General features: G+C 28.2%; 1 protein-coding gene across 1 annotated transcript; it reads right to left on the reverse strand.

Moving 5' to 3' along the window:
* Positions 1 to 11,659: 11,659 nt before the first annotated feature.
* On the reverse strand, positions 11,660 to 13,749 carry LOC123304836 (piggyBac transposable element-derived protein 3-like; the record flags this gene model as incomplete). The annotated part of the gene is given in 2 exon segments (XM_044886402.1): positions 11,660 to 11,704; positions 12,451 to 13,749. Coding segments are annotated over 2 exon segments (1,344 nt in total), but the record flags the coding sequence as incomplete, so codon positions are not given.
* Between the last annotated feature and the right edge of the window lie 3,648 nt (positions 13,750 to 17,397).

The raw sequence follows: 17,397 nt of genomic DNA on the forward strand, positions 1-17,397 counted from the left end.
CAAAATTTCAATGATTTGTATAGTCATGACATTCTAGTTGTAAAATCGGAAATTTTCAAAAAATGTATTTTCTTTCGAAAAATGTCAATTTTGATCATTTTTGGCTTATTTATACTTAGTCCAGTCATAAAGGACCTCTTTGTATACATTTTGACTTACTTGGATCAAAATTTCAATGATTTGTATAGTAATGACTCTCATTTTGAAAAATCGAAAATTTTCAAAAAATGTTTTTTCTATCGAAAAATGTCAAATTTGATCATTTTTGGCGTATTTATACTTAGTCCATTCATAAAGGACCTCTATGTATACATTTTGACTTACCAGGATCAAAATTTCAATGATTTGTATAGATATGACATTCTAGTTGTAAAATCGGAAATTTTCAAAAAATGTTTTTTCTATCGAAAAATGTCAAATTTGATTATTTTTGGATTATTTATACTGAGTCCCGTCATTAAGGACCTCTATGTATACATTTTGACTTACTTGGATCAAAATTTCAATGATTTGTATAGTCATGACGTTCTAGTTGTAAAATCGGAAATTTTCAAAAAATGTTTTTTCTATCGAAAAATGTCAAATTTGATCATTTTTGGCTTATTTATACTTAGTCCAGTCATAAAGGACCTCTTTGTATACATTTTGACTTACTTGGATTAAAATTTCAATGATTTGTATAGTCATGACTCTCATGTTGAAAAATCGAAAATTTTCAAAAAATGTTTTTTCTATCGAAAAATGTCAAATTTGATCATTTTTGGCTTATTTCTACGTAGTCCAGTCATAAAGGACCTCTATGTTTACATTTTGACTTACTTGGATCAAAATTTCAATGATTTGTATAGTCATGACTCTCATGTTGAAAAATCGAAAATTTTCAAAAAATGTTTTTTCTATCGAAAAATGTCAAATTTGATCATTTTTGGCTTATTTCTACTTAGTCCAGTCATAAAGGACCTATATGTATACATTTTGACTTGCTTGGATCAAAATTTCAATGATTTGTATAGTCTTGACATTTTAGTTGTAAAATCGGAAATTTTCAAAAAATGTTTTTTCTATCGAAAAATGTCAAATTTGATTATTTTTGGTTTATTTATACTTAGTCCCGCCATTAAGGACCTCTATGTATACATTTTGACTTACTTGGATCAAAATTTCAATGATTTGTATAGTCATGACATTCTAGTTGTAAAATCGGAAATTTTCAAAAAATGTTTTTTCTTTCGAAAAATGTCAAATTTGATCATTTTTGCCTTATTTATACTTAGTCCAGTCATAAAGGACCTCTTTGTATACATTTTGACTTACTTGGATCAAAATTTCAATGATTTGTATAGTCATGACTCTCATGTTGAAAAATCGAAAATTTTCAAAAAATGTTTTTTTCTATCGAAAAATGTCAAATTTGATCATTTTTGGCTTATTTCTATTTAGTCCAGTCATAAAGGACCTCTATGTATACATTTTGACTTACTTGGATCAAAATTTCAATGATTTGTATAGTCATGATTCTCATGTTGAAAAATCGAAAATTTTCAAAAAATGCTTTTTCTATCGAAAAATGTCAAATTTGATCATTTTTGGCTTATTTATACTTAGTCCAGTCATAAAGGACCTCTATGTATACATTTTGACTTACTTGGATCCAAATTTCAATGATTTGTATAGTTATGACATTCTAGTTGTAAAATCGGAAATTTTCAAAAAATGTTTTTCTTTCGAAAAATGTCAAATTTGATCATTTTTGGCTTATTTATACTTAGTCCAGTCATAAAGGACCTCTATGTATACATTTTGACTTACTTGAATCAAAATTTCAATGATTTGTATAGTCATGACTCTCATGTTGAAAAATCGAAAATTTTCAAAAAATGTTTTTTCTATCGAAAAATGTCAAATTTGATCATTTTTGGCTTATTTCTACTTAGTGTAGTCATTAAGGACCTCTATGTATACATTTTGACTTACTTGGATTAAAATTTCAATGATTTGTATAGTCATGACTCTCATGTTGAAAAATCGAAAATATTCAAAAAATGATTTTTCTATCGAAAAATGTCAAATTTGATCATTTTTGGCTTATTTCTACGTAGTCCAGTCATAAAGGACCTCTATGTTTACATTTTGACTTACTTGGATCAAAATTTCAATGATTTGTATAGTCATGACTCTCATGTTGAAAAATCGAAAATTTTCAAAAAATGTTTTTTCTATCGAAAAATGTCAAATTTGATCATTTTTGGCTTATTTCTATTTAGTCCAGTCATAAAGGACCTCTATGTATACATTTTGACTTACTTGGATCAAAATTTCAATGATTTGTATAGTCATGATTCTCATGTTGAAAAATCGAAAATTTTCAAAAAATGCTTTTTCTATCGAAAAATGTCAAATTTGATCATTTTTGGCTTATTTATACTTAGTCCAGTCATAAAGGACCTCTATGTATACATTTTGACTTACTTGATCCAAATTTCAATGATTTGTATAGTTATGACATTCTAGTTGTAAAATCGGAAATTTTCAAAAAATGTTTTTCTTTCGAAAAATGTCAAATTTGATCATTTTTGGCTTATTTATACTTAGTCCAGTCATAAAGGACCTCTATGTATACATTTTGACTTACTTGAATCAAAATTTCAATGATTTGTATAGTCATGACTCTCATGTTGAAAAATCGAAAATTTTCAAAAAATGTTTTTTCTATCGAAAAATGTCAAATTTGATCATTTTTGGCTTATTTCTACTTAGTGTAGTCATTAAGGACCTCTATGTATACATTTTGACTTACTTGGATTAAAATTTCAATGATTTGTATAGTCATGACTCTCATGTTGAAAAATCGAAAATATTCAAAAAATGATTTTTCTATCGAAAAATGTCAAATTTGATCATTTTTGGCTTATTTCTACGTAGTCCAGTCATAAAGGACCTCTATGTTTACATTTTGACTTACTTGGATCAAAATTTCAATGATTTGTATAGTCATGACATTCTAGTTGTAAAATCGGAAATTTTCAAAAAATGTTTTTTCTTTCGAAAAATGTCAAATTTGATCATTTTTGGCTTATTTATACTTAGTCCAGTCATAAAGGACCTCTATGTATACATTTTGACTTACTAGGATCAAAATTTCAATGATTTGTATAGTCATGACTCTTTATGTGCAAAAATCGAAAATTTTCAAAAAATATTTTTTCTATCGAAAAATGTCAAATTTGATCATTTTTGGCTTATTTCTACTTAGTGTAGTCATTAAGGACCTCTATGTATACATTTTGACTTACTTGGATCAAAATTTTAATGATTTGTATAGTCATGACTCTCATGTTGAAAAATCGAAAATTTTCAAAAAATGTTTTTTCTATCGAAAAATGTCAAATTTGATCATTTTTGGCTTATTTCTACGTAGTCCAGTCAAAAAGGACCTCTATGTTTACATTTTGACTTACTTGGATCAAAATTTCAATGATTTGTATAGTCATGACATTCTAGTTGTAAAATCGAAAATTTTCAAAAAATGTTTTTTCTAGCGAAAAATGTCAAATTTGATCATTTTTGGCTTATTTATACTTAGTCCAGTCATAATGGACCTCTATGTATACATTTTGACTTACTTGGATCAAAATTTTAATGATTTGTATAGTAATGACTCTCATTTTGAAAAATCGAAAATTTTCAAAAAATGTTTTTTCTATCGAAAAATGTCAAATTTGATCATTTTTGGCTTATTTATACTTAGTCCATTCATAAAGGACCTCTATGTATACATTTTGACTTACTTGGATCAAAATTTCAATGATTTGTATAGTCATGACTCTCATGTTGAAAAATCGAAAATTTTCAAAAAATGTTTTTTCTATCGAAAAATGTCAAATTTGATCATTTTTGGCTAATTTATACTTAGTCCAGTCATAAAGGACCTCTATGTATACATTTTGACTTACTTGGATCAAAATTTCAATGATTTGTATAGTCATGACTCTCATGTTGAAAAATCGAAAATTTTCAAAAAATGATTGATCTATCGAAAAATGTCAAATTTGACCATTTTGGGCTTATTTGTACTTAGTCCAGTCATAAAGGACCTCTATGTATACATTTTGACTTACTTGGATCAAAATTTTAATGATTTGTATAGTAATGACTCTCATTTTGAAAAATCGAAAATTTTCAAAAAATGTTTTTTCTATCGAAAAATGTCAAATTTGATCAGTTTTGGCTTATTTATACTTAGTCCAGTCATAAAGGACCTCTATGTATACATTTTGACTTACTTGGATCAAAATTTCAATGATTTGTATAGTCATGACTCATGTTGAAAAATCGAAAATTTTCAAAAAATGTTTTTTCTATCGAAAAATGTCAAATTTGATCATTTTTGGCTTATTTCTACTTAGTGTAGTCATTAAGGACCTCTATGTATACATTTTGACTTACTTGGATTAAAATTTCAATGATTTGTATAGTCATGACTCTCATGTTGAAAAATCGAAAATATTCAAAAAATGATTTTTCTATCGAAAAATGTCAAATTTGATCATTTTTGGCTTATTTCTACGTAGTCCAGTCATAAAGGACCTCTATGTTTACATTTTGACTTACTTGGATCAAAATTTCAATGATTTGTATAGTCATGACTCTCATGTTGAAAAATCGAAAATTTTCAAAAAATGTTTTTTCTATCGAAAAATGTCAAATTTGATCATTTTTGGCTTATTTCTACGTAGTCCAGTCATAAAGGATCCATATGTACACATTTTGACTTACTTGGATCAAAATTTCAATGATTTGTATAGTCATGACTCTCATGTTGAAAAATCGAAAATTTTCAAAAAATGATTTTTCTATCGAAAAATGTCAAACTTGATCATTTTTGGCTCATTTATACTTAGTCCAGTCATAAAGGACCTCTATGTATACATTTTGACTTACTTGGATCAAAATTTCAATGATTTGTATAGTCATGATTCTCATGTTGAAAAATCGAAAATTTTCAAAAAATGTTTTTTCTATCGAAAAATGTCAAATTTGATCATTTTTGGCTTATTTATACTTAGTCCAGTCATAAAGGACCTCTATGTATACATTTTGACTTACTTGGATCAAAATTTCAATGATTTGTATAGTCATGTCTCTCATGTTGAAAAGTCGAAAATTTTCAAAAAATGTTTTTTCTATCGAAAAATGTCAAATTTGATCATTTTTGGCTTATTTCTACTTAGTCCAGTCATAAAGGACCTCTATGTATACATTTTGACTTACTTGGATCAAAATTTCAATAATTTGTATAGTCATGACTCTCATGTTGAAAAATCGAAAATTTTCAAAAAATGTTTTTTCTATCGAAAAATGTCAAATTGGATCATTTTTGGCTTATTTCTACTTATTCCAGTCATGATGGACCTCTATGTATACATTTTGACTTACTTGGATCAAAATTTCAATGATTTGTATAGCCATGATTCTCATGTTGAAAAATCGAAAATTTTCAAAAAATGTTTTTTCTATCGAAAAATGTCAAACTTGATCATTTTTGGCTTATTTATACTTAGTCCAGTCATAAAGGACCTCTATGTATACATTTTGACTTACTTGGATCCAAATTTCAATGATTTGTATAGTTATGACATTCTAGTTGTAAAATCGGAAATTTTCAAAAAATGTTTTTTCTATCGAAAAATGTCAAATTTGAATATTTTTGGCTTATTTATACTTAGTCCAGTCATAAAGGACCTCTATGTATACATTTTGACTTACTTGGATCAAAATTTCAATGATTTGTATAGTCATGACTCTCATGTTGAAAAATCGAAAATTTTCAAAAAATGATTGATCTATCGAAAAATGTCAAATTTGACCATTTTGGGCTTATTTGTACTTAGTCCAGTCATAAAGGACCTCTATGTATACATTTTGACTTACTTGGATCAAAATTTCAATGATTTGTATAGTCATGACTCTCATGTTGAAAAATCGAAAATTTTCAAAAAATGATTTTTCTATCGAAAAATGTCAAATTTGATCATTCTTGGCTTATTTATACTTAGTCCAGTCATAAAGGACCTCTATGTATACATTATGACTTACTTGGATCAAAATTTCAATGATTTGTATAGTCATGACATTCTAGTTGTAAAATCGGAAATTTTCAAAAAATGTTTTTTCTATCGAAAAACGTCAAATTTGATCATATTTGGCTTATTTATACTTAGCCCAGTCATAAAGAACCTCTCTGTATAAATTCTGACTTGCTTGGATCAAAAGTTCAATGATTTGTATAGTCATGACTCTCATGTTGAAAAATCGAAAATTTTCAAAAAATGTTTTTTCTATCGAAAAATGTCAAATTTGATCATTTTTGGCTTATTTATACTTAGTCCAGTCATAAAGGACCTCTATGTATACATTTTGACTTACTTGGATCAAAATTTCAATGATTTGTATAGTCATGACTCTCATGTTGAAAAATCGAAAATTTTCAAAAAATGTTTTTTCTATCGAAAAATGTCAAATTTGATCATTTTTGGCTTATTTCTACTTAGTGTAGTCATTAAGGACCTCTATGTATACATTTTGACTTACTTGGATTAAAATTTCAATGATTTGTAAAGTCATGACTCTCATGTTGAAAAATCGAAAATATTCAAAAAATGATTTTTCTATCGAAAAATGTCAAATTTGATCATTTTTGGCTTATTTCTACGTAGTCCAGTCATAAAGGACCTCTATGTTTACATTTTGACTTACTTGGATCAAAATTTCAATGATTTGTATAGTCATGACTCTCATGTTGAAAAATCGAAAATTTTCAAAAAATGTTTTTTCTATCGAAAAATGTCAAATTTGATCATTTTTGGCTTATTTCTACGTAGTCCAGTCATAAAGGATCTCTATGTACACATTTTGACTTACTTGGATCAAAATTTCAATGATTTGTATAGTCATGACTCTCATGTTGAAAAATCGAAAATTTTCAAAAAATGATTTTTCTATCGAAAAATGTCAAACTTGATCATTTTTGACTCATTTATACTTAGTCCAGTCATAAAGGACCTCTATGTATACATTTTGACTTACTTGGATCAAAATTTCAATGATTTGTATAGTCATGACATTCTAGTTGTAAAATCGAAAATTTTCAAAAAATGTTTTTTCTATCGAAAAATGTCAAATTTGATCATTTTTGGCTTATTTATACTTAGTCCAGTCATAAAGGACCTCTATGTATACATTTTGACTTACTTGGATCAAAATTTCAATGATTTGTATAGTCATGACTCATATGTTGAAAAGTCGAAAATTTTCAAAAAATGTTTTTTCTATCGAAAAATGTCAAATTTGATCATTTTTGGCTTATTTCTACTTAGTCCAGTCATAAAGGATCTCTATGTATACATTTTGACTTACTTGGATCAAAATTTCAATAATTTGTATAGTCATGACTCTCATGTTGAAAAATCGAAAATTTTCAAAAAATGTTTTTTCTATCGAAAAATGTCAAATTGGATCATTTTTGGCTTATTTCTACTTAGTCCAGTCATGATGGACCTCTATGTATACATTTTGACTTACTTGGATCAAAATTTCAATGATTTGTATAGCCATGACTCTCATGTTGAAAAATCGAAAATTTTCAAAAAATGTTTTTCTATCGAAAAATGTCAATTTTGATCATTTTTGGCTTATTTATACTTAGTCCAGTCATAAAGGACCTCTTTGTATACATTTTGACTTACTTGGATCAAAATTTCAATGATTTGTATAGTAATGACTCTCATTTTGAAAAATCGAAAATTTTCAAAAAATGTTTTTTCTATCGAAAAATGTCAAATTGGATCATTTTTGGCTTATTTCTACTTAGTCCAGTCATGATGGACCTCTATGTATACATTTTGACTTACTTGGATCAAAATTTCAATGATTTGTATAGCCATGACTCTCATGTTGAAAAATCGAAAATTTTTAAAAAATGTTTTTTCTATCGAAAAATGGCAAACTTGATCATTTTTGGCTTATTTATACTTAGTCCAGTCATAAAGGACCTCTATGTATACATTTTGACTTACTTGGATCCAAATTTCAATGATTTGTATAGTTATGACATTCTAGTTGTAAAATCGGAAATTTTCAAAAAATGTTTTTTCTATCGAAAAATGTCAAATTTGAATATTTTTGGCTTATTTATACTTCGTCCAGTCATAAAGGACCTCTATGTATACATTTTGACTTACTTGGATCAAAATTTCAATGATTTGTATAGTCATGACTCTCATGTTGAAAAATCGTAAATTTTCAAAAAATGTTTTTTCTATCGAAAAATGTCAAATTTGATCATTTTTGGCTAATTTATACTTAGTCCAGTCATAAAGGACCTCTATGTATACATTTTGACTTACTTTTATCAAAATTTCAATGATTTGTATAGTCATGACTCTCATGTTCAAAAAATGATTGATCTATCGAAAAATGTCAAATTTGACCATTTTGGGCTTATTTGTACTTAGTCCAGTCATAAAGGACCTCTATGTATACATTTTGACTTACTTGGATCAAAATTTCAATGATTTGTATAGTCATGACTCTCATGTTGAAAAATCGAAAATTTTCAAAAAATGATTTTTCTATCGAAAAATGTCAAATTTGATCATTCTTGGCTTATTTATACTTAGTCCAGTCATAAAGGACCTCTATGTATACATTATGACTTACTTGGATCAAAATTTCAATGATTTGTATAGTCATGACATTCTAATTGTAAAATCGGAAATTTTCAAAAAATGTTTTTTCTATCGAAAAAGGTCAAATTTGATCATATTTGGCTTATTTATACTTAGCCCAGTCATAAAGAACCTCTCTGTATAAATTCTGACTTGCTTGGATCAAAAGTTAAATGATTTGTATAGTCATGACTCTCATGTTGAAAAATCCAAAATTTTCAAAAAATTTTTTTTTTATCGAAAAATGTCAAATTTGATCATTTTTGGCTTATTTATACTTAGTCCAGTCATAAAGGACCTCTTTGTATACATTTTGACTTACTTGGATCAAAATTTCAATGATTTGTATAGTCATGACTCTCATGTTGAAAAATCGGAAATTTTCAAAAAATTTTTTTTCTATCGAAAAATGTCAAATTTGATCATTTTTGGCTTATTTATACTTAGTCCAGTCATAAAGGACCTCTTTGTATACATTTTGACTTTCTTGGATCAAAATTTCAATGATTTGTAAAGTCATGAGTCTCATGTTGAAAAATCGAAAATTTTCAAAAAATGTTTTTTCTATCGAAAAATGTCAAATTTGATCATTTTTGGCTTATTTATACTTAGTCCAGTCATAAAGGACCTCTATGTATACATTTTGACTTACTTGGATCAAAATTTCAATGATTTGTATAGTCATGACATTCTAGTTGAAAAATCGAAAATTTTCAAAAAATGTTTTTTCAATCGAAAAATGTCAAATTTGTTCATTTTTGGCTTATTTATACTTAGTCCAGTCATAAAGGACCTGTATGTATACATTTTGACTTACTTGGATCAACATTTCAATGATTTGTATAGTCATAACTCTCATGTTGAAAAATCGAAAATTTAAAAAAAATGTTTTTTCTATCGAAAAATGTCGAATTTGATCATTTTTGGATTATTTATACTTAGTCCAGTCATAAACGACCTGTATGTATACATTTTGACTTACTTGGATCAACATTTCAATGATTTGTATAGTCATAACTCTCATGTTGAAAAATCGAAAATTTAAAAAAAATGTTTTTTCTATCGAAAAATGTCAAATTTGATCATTTTTGGATTATTTATACTTAGTCCAGTCATAAACGACCTCTATGTATACATTTTGACTTACTTGGATCAAAATTTCAATGATTTGTATAGTCATGACTCTCATGTTGAAAAATCGAAAATTTTCAAAAAATGTTTTTTCTATCGAAAAATGTCAAATTAGATCATTTTTGGCTTTTTTATACTTAGTCCAGTCATAAAGGAACTCTATGTATTTATTTTGACTTACTTGGATCAAAATTTCAATGATTTGTATAGTCATGACCTTCTAGTTGTTAAATCGGAAATTTTCAAAAAATGTTTTTTCTATCGAAAAATGTTAAATTTGATCATTTTTGGCCTATTTATACTTATTTCAGTCATAACGGACCTCTATGTATACATTTGACTTACTTGGATCAAAATTTAAATGATTTGTATAGTCATGACTCTCATGTTGAAAAATCGAAAATTTTCAAAAAATGTTTTTTCTATCGAAAAATGTCAAATTTGATCATTTTTGGCTTATTTGTACTTAGTCCAGTCATAACGGACCTCTATGTATACATTTTGACTTACTTAGATCAAAATTTCAATAATTTGTACAGTCATGACTCTCATGTTGAAAAATCGAAAATTTTCAAAAAATGTTTTTCTATAGAAAAATGTCAAATTTGATCATTTTTGGCTTATTTATACTTAGTCCAGTAATAAAAGACCTCTATGTATACATTTTGACTTACTTGGATCAAAATTTTAATGATTTGTATAGTCATGACATTCTAGTTGAAAAATCGAAAATTTTCAAAAAATGTTTTTTCTATCGAAAAATGTCAAATTTGATCATTTTTGGCTTATTTATACTTAGTCCAGTCATAAAGGACCTCTATGTATACATTTTGACTTACTTGGATCAAAATTTCAATGATTTGTATAGTCATGACTCTTATGTTGAAAAATCGAAAATTTTCAAAAAATGTTTTTTCTATCGAAAAATGTCAAATTTGATCATTTTTGGCTTATTTATACTTAGTCCAGTCATAAACGACCTCTTTGTATACATTTTGTTTTACTTGGATCAAAATTTCAATGATTTGTATAGTCATGACTCTCATGTTGAAAAATCGAAAATTTTCAAAAAATGATTTTTCTATCGAAAAATGTCAAATTTGATCATTTTTGGCTTATTTATACTTAGTCCAGTCATAAAGGACCTCTATGTATACATTTTGACTTACTTGGATCAAAATTTCAATGAATTGTATAGTCATGACTCTCATGTTGAAAAATCGAAAATTTTCAAAAAATGTTTTTTCTATCGAAAAATGTCAAATTTTATCATTTTTGCCTTATTTATACTTAGTACAGTCACAAAGGAACTCTAAGTATACATTTTGACTTACTTGGATCAAAATTTCAATGATTTGTATAGTCATGACTCTCATGTTGAAAAATCGAAAATTTTCAAAAATGTTTTTTCTATCGAAAAATGTCAAATTTAATCATTTTTGGCTTATTTATACTTAGTCCAGGCATAAACGACCTCTATGTATACATTTTGACTTACTTGGATCAAAATTTCAATGATTTGTACAGTCATGACACTTATGTTTAAAAATCGAAAATTTTCAAAAAATGTTTTTTCTATCAAAAATGTCAAATTTGATCATTTTTGGCTTATTTATACTTAGTCCAGGCATAAACGACCTCTATGTATACATAATGACTTACTTGGATCAAAACTTCAATGATTTGTACAGTCATGACTCTTATGTTTAAAAATCGAAAATTTTCAAAAAATGTTTTTTCTATCGAAAAATGTCAAATTTGATCATTTTTGGCTTATCCCATATCTTCCCAAGGCAAAAAATTCAGAAATAATTGTTATTTTTATTATGTATATCAAAGAAGTAGATCTTAAATTAGACAAAAATATGCGATTTATTTTTTTGCGTTTTACTGAAACTGAATTTCAGGACCGCACCTTAAATGGGGCGTTGGGAAAATATGCCCATGGACTATGTGTAGAGAAATAATAGACATGATGTTTCATTGGAGCTCTTTTATTTATGAAATGAAAATACACAAAATTATTTTAACAAAATCAAGAAACAAACAAATGAAAAAAGGAACCAATCAGAGAAAAAAATTATTTGATTGTGTGGAAAGATTGAGAGCAATGTTGATGTAAACCCACCCCACATTTGCTGCAACGAAACTTAGTATTCTTGTGGCATTCACGACACCGAATTTGAGTTTCATTTCTGATTGTATAGTGATTCTTTCCATCGAGCCTTATCGAATCAGGCAGTTTATTCTTGACTGGCATAGGTGACTTAGTTCGAATCGATTTTGAAAGACATGATGATGCTTTGCCAAGAATTAGGTAGCTTTGTACGATGTATCTTGTAAATGACAAAAAATCGTGGGAATCTTTAGCTTGACCTGCTGGTGAGAGTCGGTACAATTGGTATGCGTTATTTGCACACACATTTATGGGGAACATCATCATTTGCCAATACCATCTCTTTAGCCTTATACCAATTCTATATTTACCAACATTTTGGTCAAGTCTGTCGACTCCACCCATGAACTTGTTGTATATTTGGTAACAGTGTGGTTGATTTACGTCAACTCTTTTATTGTTGCACCACCTTTTTACCTTTCCAATTGGCTGAACTCCACTTTCTGTTGAGGCTATAGTTACGATGTTATTGTCATTGTAGCGGACTAATGTCGTGTTCGATAATACATCCGTAATCTGATGAAAAGAGCCTCTCGCAGTCTTTTTCATTTCTTTTACATCTTTCAGCGGCGCACCTTCAACTCTATTAGCCCGAAGAGTCCCAGTGATATCATGACCCATCTGACTCACTTCATCAAGTAATCGTAAAGAAGTAAAAAAGTTATCCGTATAAAAGCTATAGTGATCACCAGGTGGCAGCTTAGAAATCAAATTGGTCACGACGGAACCACCTACACCAAGATTTGGATTGGTGTTGCCGGTTTTAGCCCCTTGATAAGGTTCACCATATATAAGATTTCCCAATCGTGTGCAAAGTGACCAAATCTTGTACCCAAAACGTATAGGCTTGCCATGAATGTGCTGTTTGGTTCCGTGTTTACCAAAATAAGGCACCATAGACTCATCGATAGATAAATGTTTATCCCCGGGGAAGAACTTTAGCTATCGTTCATTCATCATATTCCAAAGAGGTCTTACTTTGCCAAATTTGTCATCGGGAGGTAGATTACTGTTATCACATGCATGAAAAAAACGAAGAAGCTCTTCAAAACGATTACGGGTCATGCACGAAGTAACTTCAGGGTGATGAGTATCAATATTCTGATCCCAGTATAATCTGTAACGTGATGCACTATTATAACCAGACAACAGTAAAATTCCTATAAAATTCTTCACTTCTTCGATGGTGAGCCTGAAGTTTACATGTCCTTTGACAATTGCATTTTTTTCTGTACTAGAACGCAGTAGTTCTAATACTTCGTCATCAAAAAACATCTCAAAAAATTCTAATGGATTGTCTTTATTTAAAACAAACTCAGATGTAGAGTGTTCCTTCTCAGGTTTTGCTGTTATATCCGTCTGCTTCCACTTCCTCTTGAATATAGTCCTAGCTTTCTTTGCAGGATGTTCAACGGCTTGGGATGTGGATGGCTGTTCCTCTTCTCCTTTCTGATTTATATCATCAATATCTTCTACCATTTCTAGAACTCCTTCTGATGATGGAACTGTACGTCGAACCTCAGCTTCAGCCAACAACTGGCGACGCGATAGATTACTAATCTCCACTACATCCTCGCTTCCACTATCTTCATCACTCAAATCATCATTTCCAGGTGGCGTGATAAAAATGTCAGCAGAAATTGTAAGACTATCGTCTTCCAAGATCGATATAATTTCATGAACATTCAACCTGTAGCAAGCAAACAAGAGCACAAGTTATAACTCCAAATGTATAAAAACTACGTTTAAATAAAAATAATGCAACAAACTATCATGGTGCCTCCCATTCCCAACGCACCTCAAATGGGGCGTTCAATTTAACCGAACAAAAGTCACGTATAAAAATAAAATATCACCATGTTCATGATATTACCCGATAGTATAACTAATAACTTACTAAAATACCGCTACACTAAAATTTTAAATAATAAATATAAAACTTATCACTTACCCTTTCCGGGAACTCATATTGGTTGAAATTCACAAAACTCGATGGCTTATAAAAATTTAATGAATAACCACAATCACTGTCAAACACTATTAAAGTAACTGCGAAGATGTCTAGTATAACATAAAACTATAAAACCTGTCGATCCTTGTTAATATTTTGTTTTGTCACATAAAATGTAAGTGCACCTTAAATGGTGCAGTGGGAAGATATGGGTTATTTATACTTAGTCCAGTCATAAACGACCTCTAAGTATACATTTTGACTTAGTTGGATCAAAATTTCAATGATTTGTATAGTCATGACATTTTAGTTGAAAAATCGAAAATTTTCAAAAAATGTTTTTTTTCTATCGAAAAATGACAAATTTGATCAATTTTGGCTTATTTATACTTAGTCCAGTCATAAAGGACCTCTATGTATACATTTTGACTTACTTGGATAAAAATTTCATTGATTTCTATAGTCATGACACTCATGTTGAAAAATCGAAAATTTTCAAAAAATGTTTTTCTATCGAAAAATGTCAAATTTGATCATTTTTGGCTTATTTATACTTAGTCCAGTCATAAAGGACCTCTATGTATACATTTTGACTTACTTGGATCAAAATTTCAATGATTTGTATAGTCATGACTCTCATGTTGAAAAATCGAAAATTTTCAAAAAATGATTTTTCTATCGACAAATGTCAAATTTGACCATTTTGGGCTTATTTGTACTTAGTCCAGTCATAAAGGACCTCTATGTATACATTTCGACTTACTTGGATCAAAATTTCAATGATTTGTATAGTCATGACTCTCATGTTGAAAAATTCGAAAATTTTCAAAAAATGATTTTTCTATCGAAAAATGTCAAATTTGATCATTCTTGGCTTATTTATACTTAGTCCAGTCATAAAGGACCACTTTGTATACATTATGACTTACTTGGATCAAAATTTCAATGATTTGTATAGTCATCACATTCTAGTTGTAAAATCGGAAATTTTCAAAAAATGTTTTTTCTATCGAAAAATGTCAAATTTGATCATTTTTGGCTTATTTATACTTAGCCCAGTCATAAAGAACCTCTCTGTATACATTTTGACTTAGTTGGATCAAAATTTCAATGATTTGTATAGTCATGACTCTCATGTTGTAAAATCGAAAATTTTCAAAAAATGTTTTTTCTATCGAAAAATGTCAAATTTGATCATTTTTGGCTTATTTGTACTTAGTCCAGTCATAAAGGACCTCTATGTATACATATTGACTTACTTGGATCAAAATTTCAATGATTTGTATAGTCATGACTCTCATGTTGAAAAATCGAAAATTTTCAAAAAATGATTTTTCTATCGAAAAATGTCAAATTTGATCATTCTTGGCTTATTTATACTTAGTCCAGTCATAAAGGACCTCTTTGTATACATTATGACTTACTTGGATCAAAATTTCAATGATTTGTATAGTCATGACATTCTAGTTGTAAAATCGGAAATTTTCAAAAAATGTTTTTTCTATCGAAAAATGTCAAATTTGATCATTTTTGGCTTATTTATACTTAGCCCAGTCATAAAGAACCTCTCTGTATAAATTCTGACTCGCTTGGATCAAAATTTCAATGATTTGTATAGTCATGACTCTCATGTTGAAAAATCGGAAATTTTCAAAAAATTTTTTTTCTATCGAAAAATGTCAAATTTGATCATTTTTGGCTTATTTATACTTAGTCCAGTCATAAAGGACCTCTTTGTATACATTTTGACTTACTTGGATCAAAATTTCAATGATTTGTATAGTCATGACTCTCATGTTGAAAATCGAAAATTTTCAAAAAATGTTTTTTCTATCGAAAAATGTAAAATTTGATCATTTTTGGCTTATTTATACTTAGTCCAGTCATAAAGGACCTCTATGTATTCATTTTGACTTACTTGGATCAAAATTTCAATGATTTGTATAGTCATGACTCTCATGTTAAAAAATCGAAAATTTTCAAAAAATGTTTTTTCTATCGAAAAATGTCAAATTTGATCATTTTTGGATTATTTATACTTAGTCCAGTCATAAAGGACCTCTATGTATACATTTTGACTTAGTTGGATCAAAATTTCAATGATTTGTATAGTCATGACTCTCATGTTGTAAAATCGAAAATTTTCAAAAAATGTTTTTTCTATCGAAAAATGTCAAATTTGATCATTTTTGGCTTATTTATACTTAGTCCAGTCATAAAGGACCTCTATGTATACATTTTGACTTACTTGGATCAAAATTTCAATGATTTGTATAGTCATGACATTCTAGTTGAAAAATCGAAAATTTTCAAAAAATGTATTCTATCGAAAAATGTCAAATTTGATCATTTTTGGCTTATTCATACTTAGTCCAGTCATAAAGGACCTCTATGTATTCATTTTGACTTCCTTGGATCAAAATTTCAATGATTTGTATAGTCATGACTCTCATGTTAAAAAATCGAAAATTTTCAAAAAATGTTTTTTCTATCGAAAAATGTCAAATTTGATCATTTTTGGCTTATTTATACTTAGTCAAGTCATAAAGGACCTCTATGTATACATTTTGACTTAGTTGGATCAAAATTTCAATGATTTGTATAGTCATGACTCTCATGTTGTAAAATCGAAAACTTTCAAAAAATGTTTTTTCTATCGAAAAATGTCAAATTTGATCATTTTTGGCTTATTTATACTTAGTCCAGTCATAAAGGACCTCTATGTATACATTTTGACTTACTTGGATCAAAATTTCAATGATTTGTATAGTCATGACATTCTAGTTGAAAAATCGAAAATTTTCAAAAAATGTTTTTTCTATCGAAAAATGTCAAATTTGTTCATTTTTGCCCCATTTATACTTAGTCCAGTCATAAACGACCTCTATGTATACATTTTGACTTACTTGGATCAACATTTCAATGATTTGTATAGTCATGACTCTCATGTTGAAAAATCGAAAATTTTCAAAAAATGTTTTTTCTATCGAAAAATGTCAAATTTGATCATTTTTGGCTTATTTATACTTAGTCCAGTCATAAAGGACCTCTATGTATACATTTTGACTTACTTGGATCAAAATTTCAATGATTTGTATAGTCATGACACTCATGTTGAAAAATCGAAAATTTTCAAAAAATGTTTTTCTATCGAAAAATGTCAAATTTGATCATTTTTGGCTTATTTATACTTAGTCCAGTCATAAAGGACCTCTATGTATACATTTTGACTTACTTGGATCAAAATTTCAATGATTTGTATAGTCATGACTCTCATGTTGAAAAATCGAAAATTTTCAAAAAATGATTTTTCTATCGAAAAATGTCAAATTTGATCATTCTTGGCTTATGTATACTTAGTCCAGTCATAAAGGACCTCTTTGTATACATTATGACTTACTTGGATCAAAATT

This window comes from Chrysoperla carnea, unplaced genomic scaffold (genome assembly GCF_905475395.1).
Source record: "Chrysoperla carnea unplaced genomic scaffold, inChrCarn1.1, whole genome shotgun sequence".
NCBI lineage: Eukaryota > Metazoa > Arthropoda > Insecta > Neuroptera > Chrysopidae > Chrysoperla > Chrysoperla carnea.